General features: G+C 33.1%; 2 protein-coding genes across 3 annotated transcripts; both read left to right on the forward strand.

Moving 5' to 3' along the window:
• Positions 1–503: 503 nt before the first annotated feature.
• Positions 504–7,625, forward strand: LOC102590476 (inositol phosphorylceramide glucuronosyltransferase 1-like). 2 transcript variants are annotated; one of them, XM_006361368.2, is made up of 10 exons: positions 504–1,015; positions 2,811–2,931; positions 3,639–3,824; positions 4,056–4,219; positions 5,018–5,125; positions 5,378–5,515; positions 5,596–5,700; positions 5,954–6,221; positions 6,312–6,435; positions 7,369–7,625. In XM_006361368.2, exons 1-10 carry the CDS (start codon positions 788–790, stop codon positions 7,508–7,510), a joined length of 1,584 nt encoding a protein of 527 aa, XP_006361430.1. In that variant the 5' UTR covers positions 504–787; the 3' UTR covers positions 7,511–7,625. The 2 variants fall into 2 exon arrangements, with proteins under 2 accessions (XP_006361430.1, XP_006361429.1); XM_006361367.2 differs by having other exon boundaries at positions 505–1,015; positions 5,936–6,221.
• Positions 7,626–13,778: 6,153 nt separating this feature from the next.
• LOC102591072 (phosphoenolpyruvate carboxylase kinase 2-like) lies at positions 13,779–15,158 on the forward strand. Its single transcript, NM_001318608.1, is given in 2 exon segments — positions 13,779–14,562; positions 15,109–15,158. Coding segments are annotated over 2 exon segments (834 nt in total).
• The last annotated feature ends 2,583 nt before the right edge of the window (positions 15,159–17,741 follow it).

Here is a 17,741-nt window from a genome sequence, read left to right on the forward strand (position 1 = left end):
AATATATATAGTTTTGGTTTTTCGATTAATCGAGTTTCTATAGCTAAAAAATCGAAAAATCGAAATATTGAAATTTGAAATCGAAACCAACCGAAAAATCGAAACTGAAATTTCAAAAAATTCGATTCGGTCAATTTTAACCATATTATGTCCAGACCTACTTAATCATGCACATTAATCTCAATAAGTGGTGAAACACTTGTGTATGTTCCAATTAATGTTGATGTACATAACTAAAATAGGATATTTTACATAATTAACTAATATACGTAATGGAAACTCGACTTAACAAAAATATGAGTAGAAAGTGTATAATACGAACATTATACTCAATCAATATGAATCAAAATTATGCTTCTTCTTTTTCTTTTTCTTTTTCATCTAGTACCCGCTATCCTAATTAGAGACAGCCTCATTCGAATTCACGCATTGAAGAGCCCATTTTAAAAGACCACACTCCTAATCAAAAATTTTTATATCGAAACTCAAATACGAGACTTACCCTTCCACCACCACCTATGTTGGTATGGTATTTTTGTTCCATGCAATTTCCTTTTATCCATATGAGCACGTTGAGAGACGGTTGACAACTCCTATTTTCCAGAAAGACAGCCAAACCAAAAAGGGAGACGACAAACAAGACTATGAGCATTGCCTTGGAGCAATAAAAATTCAAGAATCCATATGAACTTTGAAGAATTCAAAAACCCCAGTTGAAAATAGATCCCCTTTTTCAATTTCCATTTGAAAAAGAGAAAAAAAACGATCTTTTTTTCAGTGTAGTGTGATGAGAATCAGTTTTTTACGATTTGGGGTTTTATTCTTGTTGTGTAATTGTTTAATTGGAGCTTATTGTTCCAAATCTGAAGAAGCATATGTGACCCTTTTGTATGGCGATGAGTTCTTGCTTGGGGTTCGAGTACTTGGCAAGTCGATTAGGGATACTGGATCCACCAAAGATATGGTAGTTTTGGTCTCTGATGGGGTTTCTCAATATGCCAAGCAACTACTCCAGGTATGTTTGAATTGTACTCTGATAAAAGATGAAATATTGAATACTAGTACAAGAACATAAACCCCTTGATCTCGAACTAGTTGAGGTCGGCTATATGAATCTTATTTTAATTTGTTTCATTTGTACCCGTATTGGATACTTTTTTTATAAGCTTGAGCTGGGAGATGTGAAGACAGTTGAATTGTTATTGTTCTAGGAGCAATAAATTCATTTTTTCGCCTTCCATGTGTTTGCTTATAAGAACATAAACCCCTCGATCCCAAACTAATTAGGGTCAACTATATGAATCCATTTCGTTCTGTTTCATTTGGATCCGTATGGGATACTCAATTATAGGAATAACTTCATTGTAGGAATGAACTGGTATTTTTTTTATAAGCTTGAGCTGGGAATTGTTAAGAGCAGTTGATTTGTCATTGTTCTAGGACCAATAAAATTGTTTCTTTCGCCTTTTATGTGCTTGCTTAATGAGGAGTACTCAGTACTACTACAAGAACATAAACCCCTGGATCCCGAACTAGTTGGAGTCAGCTATAAGATTGCTTATTGAGGAATACTTAGTAATACTACAAGAACATAAACCCCTCGATCCCAAACTAGTTGGGGTCAACTATATGAATCGTTTCATTCTACTTCATTTGGACCCGTATGGGATACTCAATTATAGCAATAACTTCATTATAGGAATGACATGGTAGGTTTTTAAAAAGCTTGAGCTGGGAAATGTAAAGGCAGTTGATTTGTTATTGTTCTAGGATCATATATGCTTGTTTATTGAGGGATACTTAACAATACTACAAGAACATAACCCCCTTGATCCCAAACTAATTGGGGTCAATTATTTGAATCCATTTTGTTCTGTTTTATTTGGACCCGATTTGGATATTCAATTATAGGAACAACTTCATTATAGAAACAACCACTCTACCCTATAAAGGTAGTGGTAAGGTCTGCATGCATCCCACCCATCCCAGACCCCACTTGTGGGATCACACTGGGTATGTTGTCATTGTTGAGCTGGGAAATATAAAGCTAGCTGATTTGTTATTGTTGTTGAGCTGGGAAATGTAAAGTTAGCTGATTTGTTATTGTTGTACCAATAAGTTCAACTTTTTATGTGCTTGCATGTTAAGAATAACACAGTATTGTCTCCAAGAGGATGGCTCAGTGTTTGAGCCATAAGAGAAAAACCTGGTGATTCCAGTCCGAATCCCCCTGAACAATGCTTCAATGTGTGAGCCCATCTATCCAGCTTTCATGAGCAGGTTTTCTCCATCACTTGCATTTGTGGGTTTTAGCTGATTGCCTTGTGGATTAGTGAAAGTACACACAAGTTGAACCGTAAACATAAATTATTAGAAAAAGAAAGTTCTTTCTCATGGATTTTTTAAAGAGTGTGAATTGATGAATGGTAAAGTTAATTGCTTTATTAGTGATCTAGGACTAGTAACTGAGTCTGAGTGAATATAAAAATCTAAGTCGAGTGCTGCTTAATTGTTAGAAGTAGTAATCTGGGTATATCTTGAAGATAGATTCTTTTTTCTACTTTGAAGCTAAATTACTTCACACTCTTTCCAGTCAGTAAAAGCAAATCGTAAAAGTGGTACCTGTGAATTGTGATTTACTTTGCCTGGGTGAAGTCCTATAATAGTCTTTGTTTTAGCTGTTATTCTTTATTGTAGCATTTATTCTTAAATTAATTGTCAATCTTTTTGTTTATTGTGTAGCTATTTCTAGGCGGTGCTTAACTTTCCTGTTAAAATGGTTGTTTTGGTGTTTGGTTTCTTTCTTGCAGGCAGATGGTTGGATTGTGGAGAAAATTAGTTTACTGGCAAACCCAAATCAAGTGAGACCGAAGAGGTTTTGGGGCGTCTACACAAAGCTAAAAATATTTAACATGACCACTTACAAGAAAGGTAATTCGATGTGTCGAACTTCAACCTAAATGCTAAAGAAAGAAAGGGATGTAAAATAGAACCTTGGATATTTCTTAGGTGTTTCTAAACTTTGGCTTGATGAATTTTATTGTCTTCTTGATGATTTCCACCATTCTATGTCCTGTTATATAATGGATGGTATAAGTGGTCTAATTTAATTCAGTTTTCTTCTTCCAATTTTATTCCTTTACTTCAAACGTCATTTTGTCAGCCTGTTTTTAAAAAAACTGATGTAGCTGCGCAAGTACATCGAGTATGTAATTGTACTAAGAGTAAAAAATAGGTGAATATATTGAAGATAAAGAGAACCATGTTCTGCTTCCATAAAACTTTATTTAGATGTAATGTGGCTCGAGAAATTGGAACAACAACAACAACAACATCAACAACAACATACCCAGTGTAATCCCATAGGTGGCTCGAGCAATTATACTGGTAATTTTTGTTGCCGAGGCTATGCGTGTACTACCAGGCTCTAGGCTTTAGTACAATTAAGTCATCTCGTGTATGCTGTTAAAGGGAAGGGCGATGGGTATGTGAAAGACAGAGACCTAGCTTGTTTCATTACCTGAATATTTCAAACAGATATCTCATTACTCCTGTAGTTTTCTTTTCTGCTAAGCAATATGCATATGGTTTTCTGACTTGTAGACCTTATTCTTGCCATTTCTCCCTTGTTTTGGCAGTGGTGTATCTTGACGCTGATACTATTGTTGTTAAAAGCATTGAAGATCTGTTTAAATGTGGGAAGTTTTGTGCAAATTTAAAACATTCTGAGAGACTGAATTCTGGAGTCATGGTGGTTGAGCCATCAGAAAAAGTTTTTAATGATATGATGAGCAAGGTGACCACTTTGCCTTCTTACACTGGAGGTATGGTTTAGCTGTGAACTGTTTCGGTTTTAAGGTTATATGTTGTCATCACATCTTTCTATAGTCCAACTTATGTTTCTATTGAAAGATTTTGATTATCTTTTATCATCTAATAATTTTAGTGAAATATTTTTCTAGCTCTGGTAGTTCGTTACACAGAATTTTTTTTCGGTTGTCCTAATGGTGAAAATATTTTTGTTTTGATAATTATTGTTGATTCTCTTCTAATAGGTGATCAAGGTTTCCTCAACTCCTACTATGTTGGGTTCGCTAATGCTCAGGTTTATGAGCCAAATTTGCTGTCAGATGTCTTAAATTCCAGAAAGGTTCCAGAAATGGAGAGACTTTCTACTCTTTACAATGCAGATGTTGGCCTCTACATGCTTGCTAACAAGGTATGTTTAAGTTCAAGAGACTGCCCTTTCTTTGAGTGTGTTTTTAGTTGGTTGAGATGTGGTGTGTAGGCTTTAGCCTTTGATGAAAATATGGACAAAATACAATTAGTATTTTACACTCTGGGAGGAAGCTTTAGTGCTTTCCTGGACCCTGCACATAGCGGGAGCTTTAATGCACCAGCCTGCCCCTTTACTCTTAGAGGAAGGATTCAAGCTGCCATTTTTGTTAGATATAGGAAAAGAAGAAAAAGTTGACTTTCATGGGATTGGAATATGCTGATGTAGTATAGCAATTAGTTATCAACAATTAGTGAAATTTGATTGGTTCATACTATATATTTTATCCATAAAATAGTCTTTCCATGGAAAGAGAAATTTTGGAGAAAGCTGCACAAACCATTTAGGAGAACGTGCTGCTAAATGTGCATGGTATTAATAGAAGGTAGTGAATGAATTTATCTTGGATGGCCAGAGATAAGGGAGGAAAAGCCTAATACTAGGTACCTTCCACCTCAAACCATAAAGTGGGAATGGATCATTGTCTGACTCCTGTTTTCTTTGGAGGACTGGACTCGTTGGTTTTTCCATGGGTAGGCCGTGGGGGTGAGGGGGTTTACCATATCCCAGAAAAAAAAAAGATTTTCTTGGATGGCAGGAAGTGTATTCCCGCTGAAACAAAATGAGAAGGTTTCATATTAGATGAACATAGGCAATTATTTGCAGTAGATATTTTCGGAAGTGCATTTAATTTGCTTCCTTCTTTTGACCTTTATCTTTTCTTAATTGATGTATCTGCAGTGGATGGTGGATGAAAAAGAACTTCGAGTTATTCATTACACTCTTGGCCCGCTTAAACCGTGGGATTGGTGGACGTCTTGGCTGTTAAAACCTGTTGATGTCTGGCAGGTATTCTTGGTGTTCTCTCCTCAAGCCATTGCTAGTGCTCTTTGCATTCTCCAAATGTGATTGTCTTTTTCCTGCACTAGTATGCTCCCTGGTTCTGTCCCCCACCCAACATAAAACCTTTTTTTGTGTCTTCATGGAAGCTTCTTTTTTTCCCATCTTGGAGATGAGGATGTCTTTTGATGTGGAAAAGGAGGACTTTCGAATTTGCCATTACAAGATTGTGTGACTTTCTTATGTATGCCTATGCTGCAGAATGTCAGGGTACAGCTTCAAGAATCTCTACCTGGAACTAGAGGCGGCAAAAATTCCAGAGATGAACTTCTTGTCAAATTTCTTTATTTGCTTCCGTTGCTTCTGATAGCATTTTGTTACTATCGGTCGTTCTTACAGGTTGTTGATTTAAAAAAGAGTTAATTACTTAGACACTAGTCAAACATTTGAATATATATTCTAAAAGATTGCTTCTGCAGACACAATCACTATGGCATCATATCAGACAAATGTACTACAAGGTCAGAGGAGGTGTCCTAGCTTATGCCTCTGTTCCTCCATCTGGCATCAGCTCCAACCAGCAGGTACCTCTTCTTCTTCCTCTTAGTTGTTGAGTCGTGAACATTCTGATTAAGTTCTGCACCTTCCTTTCACTATTCATAAATTGCCTATCATACAATGCAGAGGCCTTAAATTCTTGCCTTCATAGTTGACATATTTTGGCTGCTGAAATTAATGACCATATTTCTACCATAATATTTATTTACTTATTGATAAGCATATGTTGATTTTCTCACATAATCTTAAAATGATAAACAGTCCCCAAATGGTATGCAGTTGAAGATGCCTACTTATCTGGGTGCGATATCTGTCTGTGTCTGTTTTGCTGCTGCTCTGGTGTCCCTTGGCCTTCCACTTTTAATCATTCCGCGCCAAGTAATGCCATGGACTGGTCTCCTTCTTATGTACGAATGGACATTTACGCTTTTCTTCCTCTTGTTCGGAAGTTATTTGCACATAGTTTATCAGTGGGGAAGGGTTGCGGCAAATCAACCTGGACAATTTCCGGCTCATCCTGTATCTTTGGATTATGAACCTGGAAAAGGTTCGTTATGTAACCAGATCACTGAATTCTATTTTACTAAATTTGTTGGTGCATTTCTTCAGTGTTGCTGCCTATTTTGTTGCTTTGTAGGTCATCAGCGGCAGCAATCATGTTGTGACAATTCAGCGTGGTACTATGGATTAGGGATGGCATTTCTTGCCATTGCAGCCCCAGCATTGCCTGGTGTTTTTGGAGTCACTTCTTTGTTTTTGAGGTACTTTCGACAGGATTTCTGCATTTCAATCAATTTTGTGTCATTTGGTTGTTTGTCTATTCGGGCTGGATTTGAATTATGTGATGGCACTTGATGTCTACTTGCCATGTGGTTCTTTGTTTCACCTAGGAAACTCGAAATCTTTTAGCCATCCATACGTGTGAAGTTATAAGTTTATTGCAATACCATTATATAAATGGAGTCTTAATCACATCTTTAACTACTTCATGAATAAGAAAGAAAAGTACGTGAAGATGATTCTTACAGGAAGTCCATTGGGTGAGAAAATACCAAGTAAATTTAGGCTTTTGAAGTTAAATCAGAATTTCAAATAGGTCATATTTTAAATTCTGATAAATCCTAAAAGATGCTTCAGCAATTCATTTTGTTAGACGACAGTCTCCTATATTCCTTTTATGTTATCATAGTGAATTGCTTTGTATCCTGTTTTTTGCTGTCTTGTTTTCTTATAGTCGTGCTTCGAATTCTTCTTCTCTTTTGAGCCGAGGGTCTATCGGAAACAACCACTCTACCCCACAAAGGTAGGGGTAAGGTCTGCATTCATCTGACCCTCCCCAGACCCCACTCATGGGATTGTGCTGGGTATGTTGTTGTATGTTATCATAGTGAAGCTTCAACAGCATTGCTGGGGTGTTATGTAAGCCATCTTCTGTGACCACATAGCATCGCATATAGTTTCATCGCTCAAGTAGAATTTCTTGGTGATGCTGTTGCCTTCTCTGGGCTTCCAATTTCCCGCCCTCTCCTCTGTTTTCTTATCCGTCTTTACAAATACCTTTTTCTTGTGATAAGGCACTAGAATATCTTTCTACGTAAGTAGTCAAATAACATCTCTAGTTGAAGATGATATGATACAAGTGAACGTCTACCAAAAAACTATTGTAAAGCTTCGTTCTTATGCTTTTTCTACAGGTTAGGTTTGATGGTGGTAGGCGGCCTTATTTTGACGTCCTTCATGACATATGCTTCGGAGCATCTATCGATTAGATCATTCGCGAGGGGCTATGAAGAAAGGAACACACCAAAGAGTAGGAGTGTGTGTTTCTTATGTTGATCATGTCAATAATTTTGGTTTTAGCTAACTACAGGCAATCATCTTCTTGATCTCATTTGTAACATGCAGAATATGCTGGGAATTTTTTGATTTCTACTATGTTCTTTTTTTTTTTTTTGGAAAAAAGAAGTTGAGGGGTAATTCTTTTGTAAGGTTAAAAAGGTCTATGTTTTCTGTATATGCTTCTTAAATTTGATTGATGTGGATGAGAGGATTATTTATCAATTCTCAACTGTTGGAACACTTCCGTACCGCTAGTCGTAGTATTACTTTTGTAGTTTTTTTGCTCCTTTAATTTATGTAAATATTTATTGTTCCTTGTACTTCGATTATCATATTATTTTGTTGTAGTTATTGCTTCTTTTTAGAATGCTTTGTCATGACTTGTTTAGTGTTTTGATTGGTTTTTCACTCTTAATGTTTTTATGAGCCGAGCATCTATCGGAAAACAACATTTCTATCTTTTAGATAGTGGTAAAGTTTGTGTACACTTTATCCTTTCAAAATTCTACTTTGTGGGATTATATTGAGTATGCTATTATCATATTAAAACGTTACTGATGGAATGATCTTCGCGTCTTATTAGTACGCTAAGTAGACTCAATCAAAACTCTTCTTTGCTATCGATATCTTGATTTTCGCTTTGAATTTTGATTAATTTGAATTTGCAACCCCTCAGGATAAGCAAAAGCTCTTTAAACAAGTGAACCTACAAGGCAACAACAACTAGTTTATATTCAATCAATCACTTTTACAAATTGGAAAAAAGTAGACAGATAAAACTGCCTCTTTTGTCTTTGCATCCATTGGGACCTCAAAAGTGAATCATCATATTCCATTGTTGTCATCTTTTGTCTTCTTTTTCTTGTGTGTGTGTGTGTCTTTACAAGTGGTTTGGACAAAGAATTAGTATTATCCAAAATGAGCAATCAAAGGCCTTGTCATGTCCCAAGAATTTAAGAATTCTAAATTATAAGATTCCCCTTTTTTTTTTTTCTAACATTTAATCAAGCTTTTGTTTGAATGAGCTTTAACTCTCTTATTTTGTGATCTAAGATGATTAGATAAGGTTTTCTATGTGTGTTGGGGAGCATCTTTTCCCATTAAATCAATAATCAACTCTTTACTATGAGTGATTATTTGATGCAAAAGATTGACTCATTGTGAAGAAATTACTTCTTCTGCTCCATTTTATGTGACACTCCTTTTTTTAGTTCGTCTCAAAATAAATGTCAGCTTACTATAATTAGAAACATTTTAATTTTGAAATTTCCTTCTTACCCTTAAATGAAATGAATATCAACCACATAAATATTCAAGTTTGTTTTAAACCATAAGTTTCAAAAGTTTTTTTTATCTTAAACATCGTGTCAAGTCAAAAAATGTCACATAAAATGAGACTGAGGGAGTACTATTTTCTGTCTTATAATTTATATGACATTTTTTGACAAATATTTAATAATATTATCAACATTTTACTTGTATTAAGTTCCATATATTTGACTAAACATTAAGGGTAGTTGTGAAACATTACAAATCTTCTCATATTTCTTGAATTTTGGTGTACAGTCAAACTACGAAATCTGTTGGGTTCATTGGTGCCTCAAACTCAACTTATGGTGACTTCTGAGAGACAAAATCAAAATGCAATATCCTTTTACCATACTTCGAGATGCTCCTCCCCGACGATGAAAGAGCGAGGCTGGTCGTGATAGTTTTGATTTACTAGTTTGGTTATGAAAGATTAAATATCAGCTGAGTCCAAATTAAAAGATACGTTTATTTATTATGTTATTGTGAGTACATTGAATCTTTAACAGTTGAATAAAGTATATTCCAATCTCAAGTTTGGAGGTCATTTTCACTTGTTCCAAAAGGAATTATTTTCAATCACATATTTTGTTTATGCTGGCACACTTTAATATTCATTTATTGGTACCAGCATATAACTGCTATTTGTGCCATGTGCATGAGAAGACAAATTTTGATTAGAATCTAATCAAATATAATAGAAACTATATGACAAAATAATGGATAAGAAACCATAGTATAAGCATTTGTAATTTTATAATAATTAATATTTTATAGTTACTAGTAATACATCTCTTTCAGAGTGTGATTACCTTTCTTTTTCTTTTAATTAAAACATATAAATAAGGATTTAGGTGGTATTGATACACTATCTTCATTATTAATTAAAGATTTCAAGTTCGAATTCTAATTAACAAAGGCCAAGTCAAAATTTGATGAAAGACGTGTAATTTTTTTAAATTGTGTAAACAGTGTGTAAAATTATTAGAGATAACTTTAAAAAAATTCATTAATTTAGGAGTTAAATCCATAGATTCACGCTAGTTTATAAGCTTACGAATTTAACCAAATTTTTGTGCGTCCAAATATGTCCAGATTACCAAAATTAGGTTTAATTTGTTCTAGATATATTGTATTCAAGTGAATTAGTATGCGTATGGGATACATATACAAATCTCGCTCACCTCCTCCTATCTCGCTCGCGTATCTGGTTTTTCATATACAAATCATACCAAATATATATATATATATCTAGTATGATTCACAGGTATTTGAGATGCATAAATATATCTTGCTTGTGTCCTTTCAGTTGTCGTTCGCCTTCTCTCCCAATTTCAATATATCTGATAGCAAAAAACATGTATCTCGGTGCATCTGATTTGAAATCTGATATAAAATTATTAATTAGTGAGATAAATTTAATTATTTCAAACTAGAGAAAGAATCAGTAAATATGATAGAAATATTTGTATACTTCTCTCATAAATGAATTTTACGCGATATAAATTTAAATTACCAGAATTATTAATACGAATACCGAATATCGAATATATAGAAAAACCAAACGTTCTTCTCACTTCACAAAAGCACTTATCATGAGCCATTTGTCATCTCTCTTTCAACTGGACGGCTTGTAAGGATTCCAAAAAAGCATATTAAATGAATATTCTTAGGTTATACTTGACAAGATACTATTATGGATTCCTTGATTAATTAATCTCAATTATTGATGATTAATCAAGAACATTTTTGATAATATATAATATACTCATTTTAAAAGAGAATTTAAAGGCAATAAAACCTAAGAAATACAGTTGTATACTAGTATAATATTTAATGTGTTTGAGAATGTTTGATGATAGTATATCCTTTAGAAGAAGCGGATTTAAAATCTAAAGTTTATGTATTATTTCGATTCACAGGTAAATATTTACGAGAGAAGTATCTTTCAAACTTGACGTGAATTGCTAGTTTCATCTTCGATCTATTGACAATCTTAAACACACCTCTGTACTTGACTAACTGAACTTAAATACATCATGATCTTGCAACATGAGTAAAATACACCCCTAAAGTCTTATCAAGTTTAGGGTGTTTTCAACACTTCTCTCGTCTTTTTATTAAGAGTGCCATGCTCCTACAAGAATTTGAGACAATTTGTTATGTCATGTGGCAGATCAGGATTGTATCAAGGGTGTATCTAAGTTTAGTTAGTCACATAGTAAGGCTGTCAATAATTCAAGAACAAAAGTAATAATTTACGTCAAATTCAGAGGTGTTTAAAATATTTCTCTCAAATATTTATAAACATATAATAAATTTGTTAATATATATATAAAGCTACTAAATTCTCGTAAATCAAGTTTATGTATTATTTTGATTCATAATTAAATATTTGTGCTTATGAAGTGTGCCAGATAGACATGTTAGGACTTACTTTTGAAAGATTTTAAATAATTCTACTATTTTTTTTATAACTAGTTGCTATTTGACAACAAATTCGATTATCTATATATAATATTATTAGTTTCTACCAAACAAATAAAGTATGGAGTGTGAAAGTTGAGTCACCCCACATTATTGTCATTTGGTGGCTCATGTGGCACTTCATTATTACTAACTAATAAGATAGCAAATAGTTGAACTTTTTTATGAAAATGATATTAAAAACTATGGGCTATTTTGAAAATCTGTGGTCTTGGTATAAGGTATTGCTATTTGAAAATTAAATCTAATGATATAAAATTGAGCAAATTACAGAAATCACATACTTTTAAGATAAAATTACAATCTATCCTTTAAAAGTTTATAATTATAGAAATCCCTCAAACAGATATAATAATATAAGCACTGATACATTAATCTGATGCGCGAGATACATTACATTTTATACATGATACACTAAGCTGATGTACATTTTATACATGATATACACTAATCTGATGCGCGGGATACATTAATCTGATGCGCGAGATACACTAATATGATGCGCGAAAATGAGGGATTTTGGAGATTTGTAAAACTTATAGGGGATAATGGTGATAAGTAAACTAAAAGGTGGGATTTCTGTAATTTTTCCTATAAAATTTACGGCTAGTTTCAAATACATATAAAATAATTTATAATAAATATGGTCGTATTTTATTTACATAAAAAGATTATTTAAAAGTTATAAAATGTATATTGATTATACAATATAGTTTATTAGCTTACCTAGATGTAAGCTAATACATTGTCTATTCATTATGATACATTCAAAAAGCTTAATATAGTTTAGTCATATATAAAGTATATACACAAACTATTCAATCTCGATCAATTTAAAATTATCCCTAAATAATTTCAAATTTTAGATATGATATTATCTCGATGTTTATATCTTTTGATATATAATTCGCTTGAAAGAATACCCATTTACGGCACATCGATTACTAGTGATTCAGACTTCACGCAAACGAGCCTCTTTCACCCCTAAATAATAGACAATGCCAATAATAATCACGTCTCTTAGTACCAAACAAAAAATAAAAAAGTGATAATTGAAGTGACACATGATCATTTTGCAGTTGTTGAAATTTCATTTGCTTTTTCTTTGATAGGAAGGTTTAAATTATTTATTGGCCTCCAATAATTGACATTTTATTTTATTTTTTAAAAATTTTATTTGTTATTCGATATTTATATTAAAGTCTGATTAATCTGAATACATACGACATAGAGCTCATTCGGAGAGAATCCTTTCTACTAGAAATATTTTCCATTTTCAAAATTTAAAATCGAGACTTCTAATTAAATGAGAAGCAGACTCATCTTCTGCACTACACGTCTACCCCTTTGAATGGTTCCTATAATTGACTCCAAATATTGGAGTTATCCAACACTTGTCTTCCTCAAATAATTTTAATTTTATTAAAGTGCATTATTAAGGAGATGATAATATTGTTGAAGTAGACAAGTGAGGGAGTTTATTAATTTTCCAAGGTTTGAATTGAATCCAATTATCACTATGAAATTTTGATATTATTGGTGTTTCTTTATGAATATGATAAGATAATTTTTTTGGTGATTCGTTATAAATTATGAACTCCAACTTTCAATATAAATATATATTTTTTACACAACTTTAATATTTTAAACATAATCAAAAGTTAAAGCAACGAGAAATGATCTTACTTGTGTAAATTCGTTCTGCCTCGGTAGATGTGTAACTCGAATGAGTTTTCATAGATCTAAATTTCAAACGAAATATTATTTTATCTTCAACGTCAACTCCATGAAATTCAAAATAAAATAACCAAATGCCTACTAAATATATTCTTTAATTAATAAAGAAAAGTCCACTTTCTTGCCGTTAATATACAAACAATACCTGATATATGACCTAATTGCTTACACTATAAAAGTCAATTAACCAAACTTTCTCCACATAAACCTTAAATTTATTTTATTTTATATCATATGATATAAAAAAAATATTAATATATGTAGAATTTAACGTTGATTAAAATTAAACAATTTTATAATATGACATGCAATATTCCTCGTGCCCTGTCACATTCATGCTCTACTATTGCCATAATATTTTTTTTACTCGTAATATAATTTGATTTGACATAAAATTTAAGTATTCTTTAATGATAAAAATATTAATCCATGAATCATCATTTTTTCAATCACGTTAAGTTTGTACGAGTTAATGACTGAATCAGCTTATAATTTTAATTGACTAATGAAAAGTAGAGAGCGAGTAGAGGTAAAAATTTTAGTCAAATAAAATAACGACTCGTTTAGTACATCAAATTTTTACAAATTAAAAACCCACTCATTTATTCACTCGATTAATGACCCCATGTAAAACCTTAGGCTACGAATATTCGATTTTTTAAGAATTTATAAATATAACTTCTTTCATTCTATTAAAACCCGGAAAAAAAAACAGAACAAAGCCTTGAAAAAAATGTTCCAAACCTTGAAAAACGAATTTCAAATTTGCGAAGAAATCGGCCGTGGTAGATTCGGTACCGTCTACCGGTGTTTTTCTCCGGCGACCGGAGAAACCTACGCCTGTAAATCTATCGACAAAAATCTCCTCATTGATTCCACCGATCGTGAGTGTCTCGATAAAGAACCCAAAATTCTTCAACTCCTTTCCGGTAACCCCAACATTCTTCATCTTTACAAGGTTTATGAAGATGACGATTTCCTTCATATGGTAACCGATTTCTGCCCGAATAGCGATTTATACGAAAGGGTTTCATCTGGGTCGTTGTCAGAATCGGCTGCCGCGGCTATTCTGATTCAGTTGGTTTCTGCGATTAGCTATTGTCATCATATGGGTGTAGCTCATCGTGATATTAAGCCGGATAATGTGTTGTTTGATTCTGAGAATAGATTGAAGCTTGCTGATTTTGGATCTGCGGAGTGGTTTGCGGGTTGTGAAGGGAGGATGATGAGTGGGGTTGTGGGTACGCCGTATTATGTTGCGCCGGAGATTTTGATGGGGAAAGAGTATAATGAGAAGGTTGATGTGTGGAGTGTGGGGGTTATTTTGTATATTATGCTTTCTGGGGTTCCTCCTTTTTACGGTGAAACGCCGACTGAGACTTTTCAAGCTGTTCTCAGAGGGAATTTGAGGTTTCCGACGAGGAATTTCAGGTCAGTTTCGCCTGAAGCGAAAGATTTGTTGAGGAAGATGATATGTAAGGATGTTTCCAGAAGATTTTCAGCTGAACAAGTACTGAGTAAGTTAAATTTCTCTGATTTTCATTTTGCCCTGTTTTTGTTGTTTGGAAAATTACAGAATATATTCCTTATTAGTGCTCTCCGTTTCACGTTATTTCGTTGTTGTTACTGTTTCGTTGTTGTTACTGTTCTCCATGTCTGTATTCTGCGTCGATATGCTTTATTTACGATCCGCAAACATTCTATCCTTCCAAAACCTCACGTTTAGGATTACATTGTTGTTGTATTTTAAATGAAATGAGCTTAAATAACAAAGTGATTATTCATATATCGAATCCCAACTTATTTAAGATTGAGACGTTGTCCTATTTTAGTATAGGAGCTAAAGTTCCAATTTTTTTAATTTCTTGAACTATGAAATGTTACTTTTTCACCCCTCCATAGTCTGCTCCCTTGGTGACTCGAACTTACATAGGATTGAACGTGAGGGATGCTTACCATCCTAGCAACTCCCACTTGTCATCAATATGTTTTCTTGATTCTTCAAACTAGTGTTTTCTCTTTGGTGAATATTATGTGATGTTGATGTTATTTGTTAAATACAGGACATCCATGGGTGATTAATGGAGGAGAGACAAGATCAATGGTTGATTGAACCTGAAACAAGATAAATACTAGTAGCAGTACAATTTTTGATAAAAAGCTTCTTCTAATGTGTTGTTGTGGAGATTGGAGAAGAATCTTGTAGATGATAATGAATCTCCTACTTTATATTATAACAAGAAAAAATCAGAAGAAAAAAAAAGATTTCAGGCTATGTAAAAAGATCCAAGCTTTCCCCACCTTTATATATTTTTTTAATTATAAAAGGTTGAGGGAGAGTAGGAATATATGTATTTTGGTGCTTTATCAAAGTTTTGTTGTTGAGTTGAGGAGTTTGCTATGTAATAAAAAGTTTGCTGCTTTTGTTATATTATGAATCTTTTTAAGTAAATTTCTACATGCCTTTTATTTAGTATTTCATTTTGATTTCTTCATTTGTGTTGTTTTCTTGAGCCGAAAGTTTATCAGAAATAGTCTCTCTATCTCTCAAAGTAAAGGAAAGGTTTATGTGTATATATTGTCCTTCTCAGACTTCATTTGGAGGATTACACAAAATATATTATTGTTGTTGTTTCAAGTTAATTCTTGTCTATCTTGTTTAGTATTTTACGTTGAATCGAGGTCTATCGGAAACTGTCTCTCTACATCTCCAAGTACAAGTAGGATTTACGTAAATATTGTTTTCCTTAGACATTACTTATAGAATTACTCGAGATATATTATTGTTGGTGATGTTGCAAGTAAGTTTTTACATAGGCTTGTGGTTAAAATTCGATCAAAGCTCCTTAAAAGAACATATAAATAAACATGATTTGGTTTATTGATTTACATATAAATAATTTACTAATATGTACTAGAATAATTTTCTCCTAAACAAGACTTTTGAACCATAGAGAATTATAATTAAGGAAAAAGGATTATAATTATCCTTGAATTATTTGAAATAAGTTAATTCTGTTTTTTTATTACGTTTTTTTTTTTTTTGCATAAAAATACCTTTTATCGTTAGGCAAGTAGCTTAAAAATACATTTATTCAACTATTCAAGTAGCTCAAAAATATCCTTTTCACCGCCGATTGCTCCAAAATACTAAACTATTTAAGATAAAGACAATTTTATCAATTTGACCCTATTACTTTAATGTTATTTAAAGTGAAAAGAAAGTTTAACAATTTGTACTTTGTAGAACTACAAAAGTAAAAAATCTACAAAAATATGAAAAGAAAAATATATACTGTACATCAATTTATCAAAATAAATTAACTGTGATGATAAATCATCATTCATATAAATGAAGGGTGGTCCCTTTGGATTTTCTAGAAGAAAATAATGTTTTTTTTTTCCATCCGGTGTCCAGAGTTCGTATTAGAGCCTTGACTAAATCTGGATCAGGCATTACTTGGCTCATTCGAATATGATGCTCCCAACAAGATTTTCTTCATATATAGAACTCGAATTCAAGACCTCTGATTAATGATAGAACAGTCTCACTCAGGGGCGGAGGCAACATGTCACTCCCCGAGCCTACACCCTGGACGTGGCCGGCACTCGAGAACCATTGCTGGCCCCAAGCGAACCCTTGGCCTGTCTTTCTTACTCAGCGGAAGGCTTTATTCAAGATAAATACTTTTAAAATAATACACTTAACTGCTCAATAAATAATTGAGAATGTAATAAATAACATTCACTGGCAAAGTGGAAACTCAAGTCTCAACTTAACTGAAAAGGAAAAGTAAAGACTCATGAACTAACATCAACTAACTCTGTCTATGAAGCCTCTAAACTCTGAGGGATGTCGGGACAAGAGATCATCCTAACAACTGAAATAATCTAGCAATAAAACAAAACATAACTAAAGGGATCCTCCGGAAAGCAAAGAGGCTCACCAACTTACTCTGAGTGCTCAACTGGATCAACCATGCGATGGATGCTGATCCTAGTTACATGTGTCTGCATCATAATAAGATGCAGGCCAAATGACATCAGTACATTGAATGTACGAGTATGCGAGGGGAATTCTAAAACAAGACATAAGCTTGAAAGGAATTGAAGAACTTACCTGGCTCAACTCAACTCAACTCAATTGATTTCAATATAAAGTAGTGTATATAAATGCAGTATAAAGAAAAGCTTTAAAACATGGTTTTCAACTCTGTGTATTTAGAAATACAAGAATAATTATGTATGTATGCAAATATACAATATGAACTTTGTTTGTATATGAAAATACAAAGTACTGCTGTGGGAGTTTCTCTAACCGACAAACATCACTTAAGAGCTATCGTGATGATACAACATTTTGCCTCATGCTGCCAGAGCTGTCCTATGCCTTGCCAGGGGTATAAAACATGAACTACTAAGTCGATTTACTAGTCTATGTTAAAAGGCACTAAAGGAATCATCTAAAAAATATGACCCTTTTTTACCCATGATTGCTACATGGTTTATAACGGCTTAGAGTTCTCTGAACTTTCCCCCATATCAGTGCTCAATACTACTCCCAAAATATGATACTAGCTCTTATGTTTTTAAAATTCATACTTCATTCTGTGATTTGAGAAAATTGCTCAAAAACATTGATCAAAGGCTATCTTGGAAATCAAAGTTTCCTCTCTTGCTTTATTGTGAAAGCATT

Source organism: Solanum tuberosum, unplaced genomic scaffold (genome assembly GCF_000226075.1).
Source record: "Solanum tuberosum cultivar DM 1-3 516 R44 unplaced genomic scaffold, SolTub_3.0 scf00355, whole genome shotgun sequence".
Lineage (NCBI taxonomy): Eukaryota > Viridiplantae > Streptophyta > Magnoliopsida > Solanales > Solanaceae > Solanum > Solanum tuberosum.

Excerpts from the sequence above, each read along its gene's own strand:
- LOC102590476 (XM_006361367.2), top strand. The coding sequence starts at position 788 with ATGAGAATCAGTTTTTTACGATTTGGGGTTTTATTCTTGTTGTGTAAT. Across the intron at positions 1,016-2,810 it reads ATGCCAAGCAACTACTCCAG|GCAGATGGTTGGATTGTGGA; the intron begins GTATGTTTGAAT and ends TCTTTCTTGCAG. Across the intron at positions 5,701-5,935 it reads GCATCAGCTCCAACCAGCAG|TCCCCAAATGGTATGCAGTT; the intron begins GTACCTCTTCTT and ends AATGATAAACAG.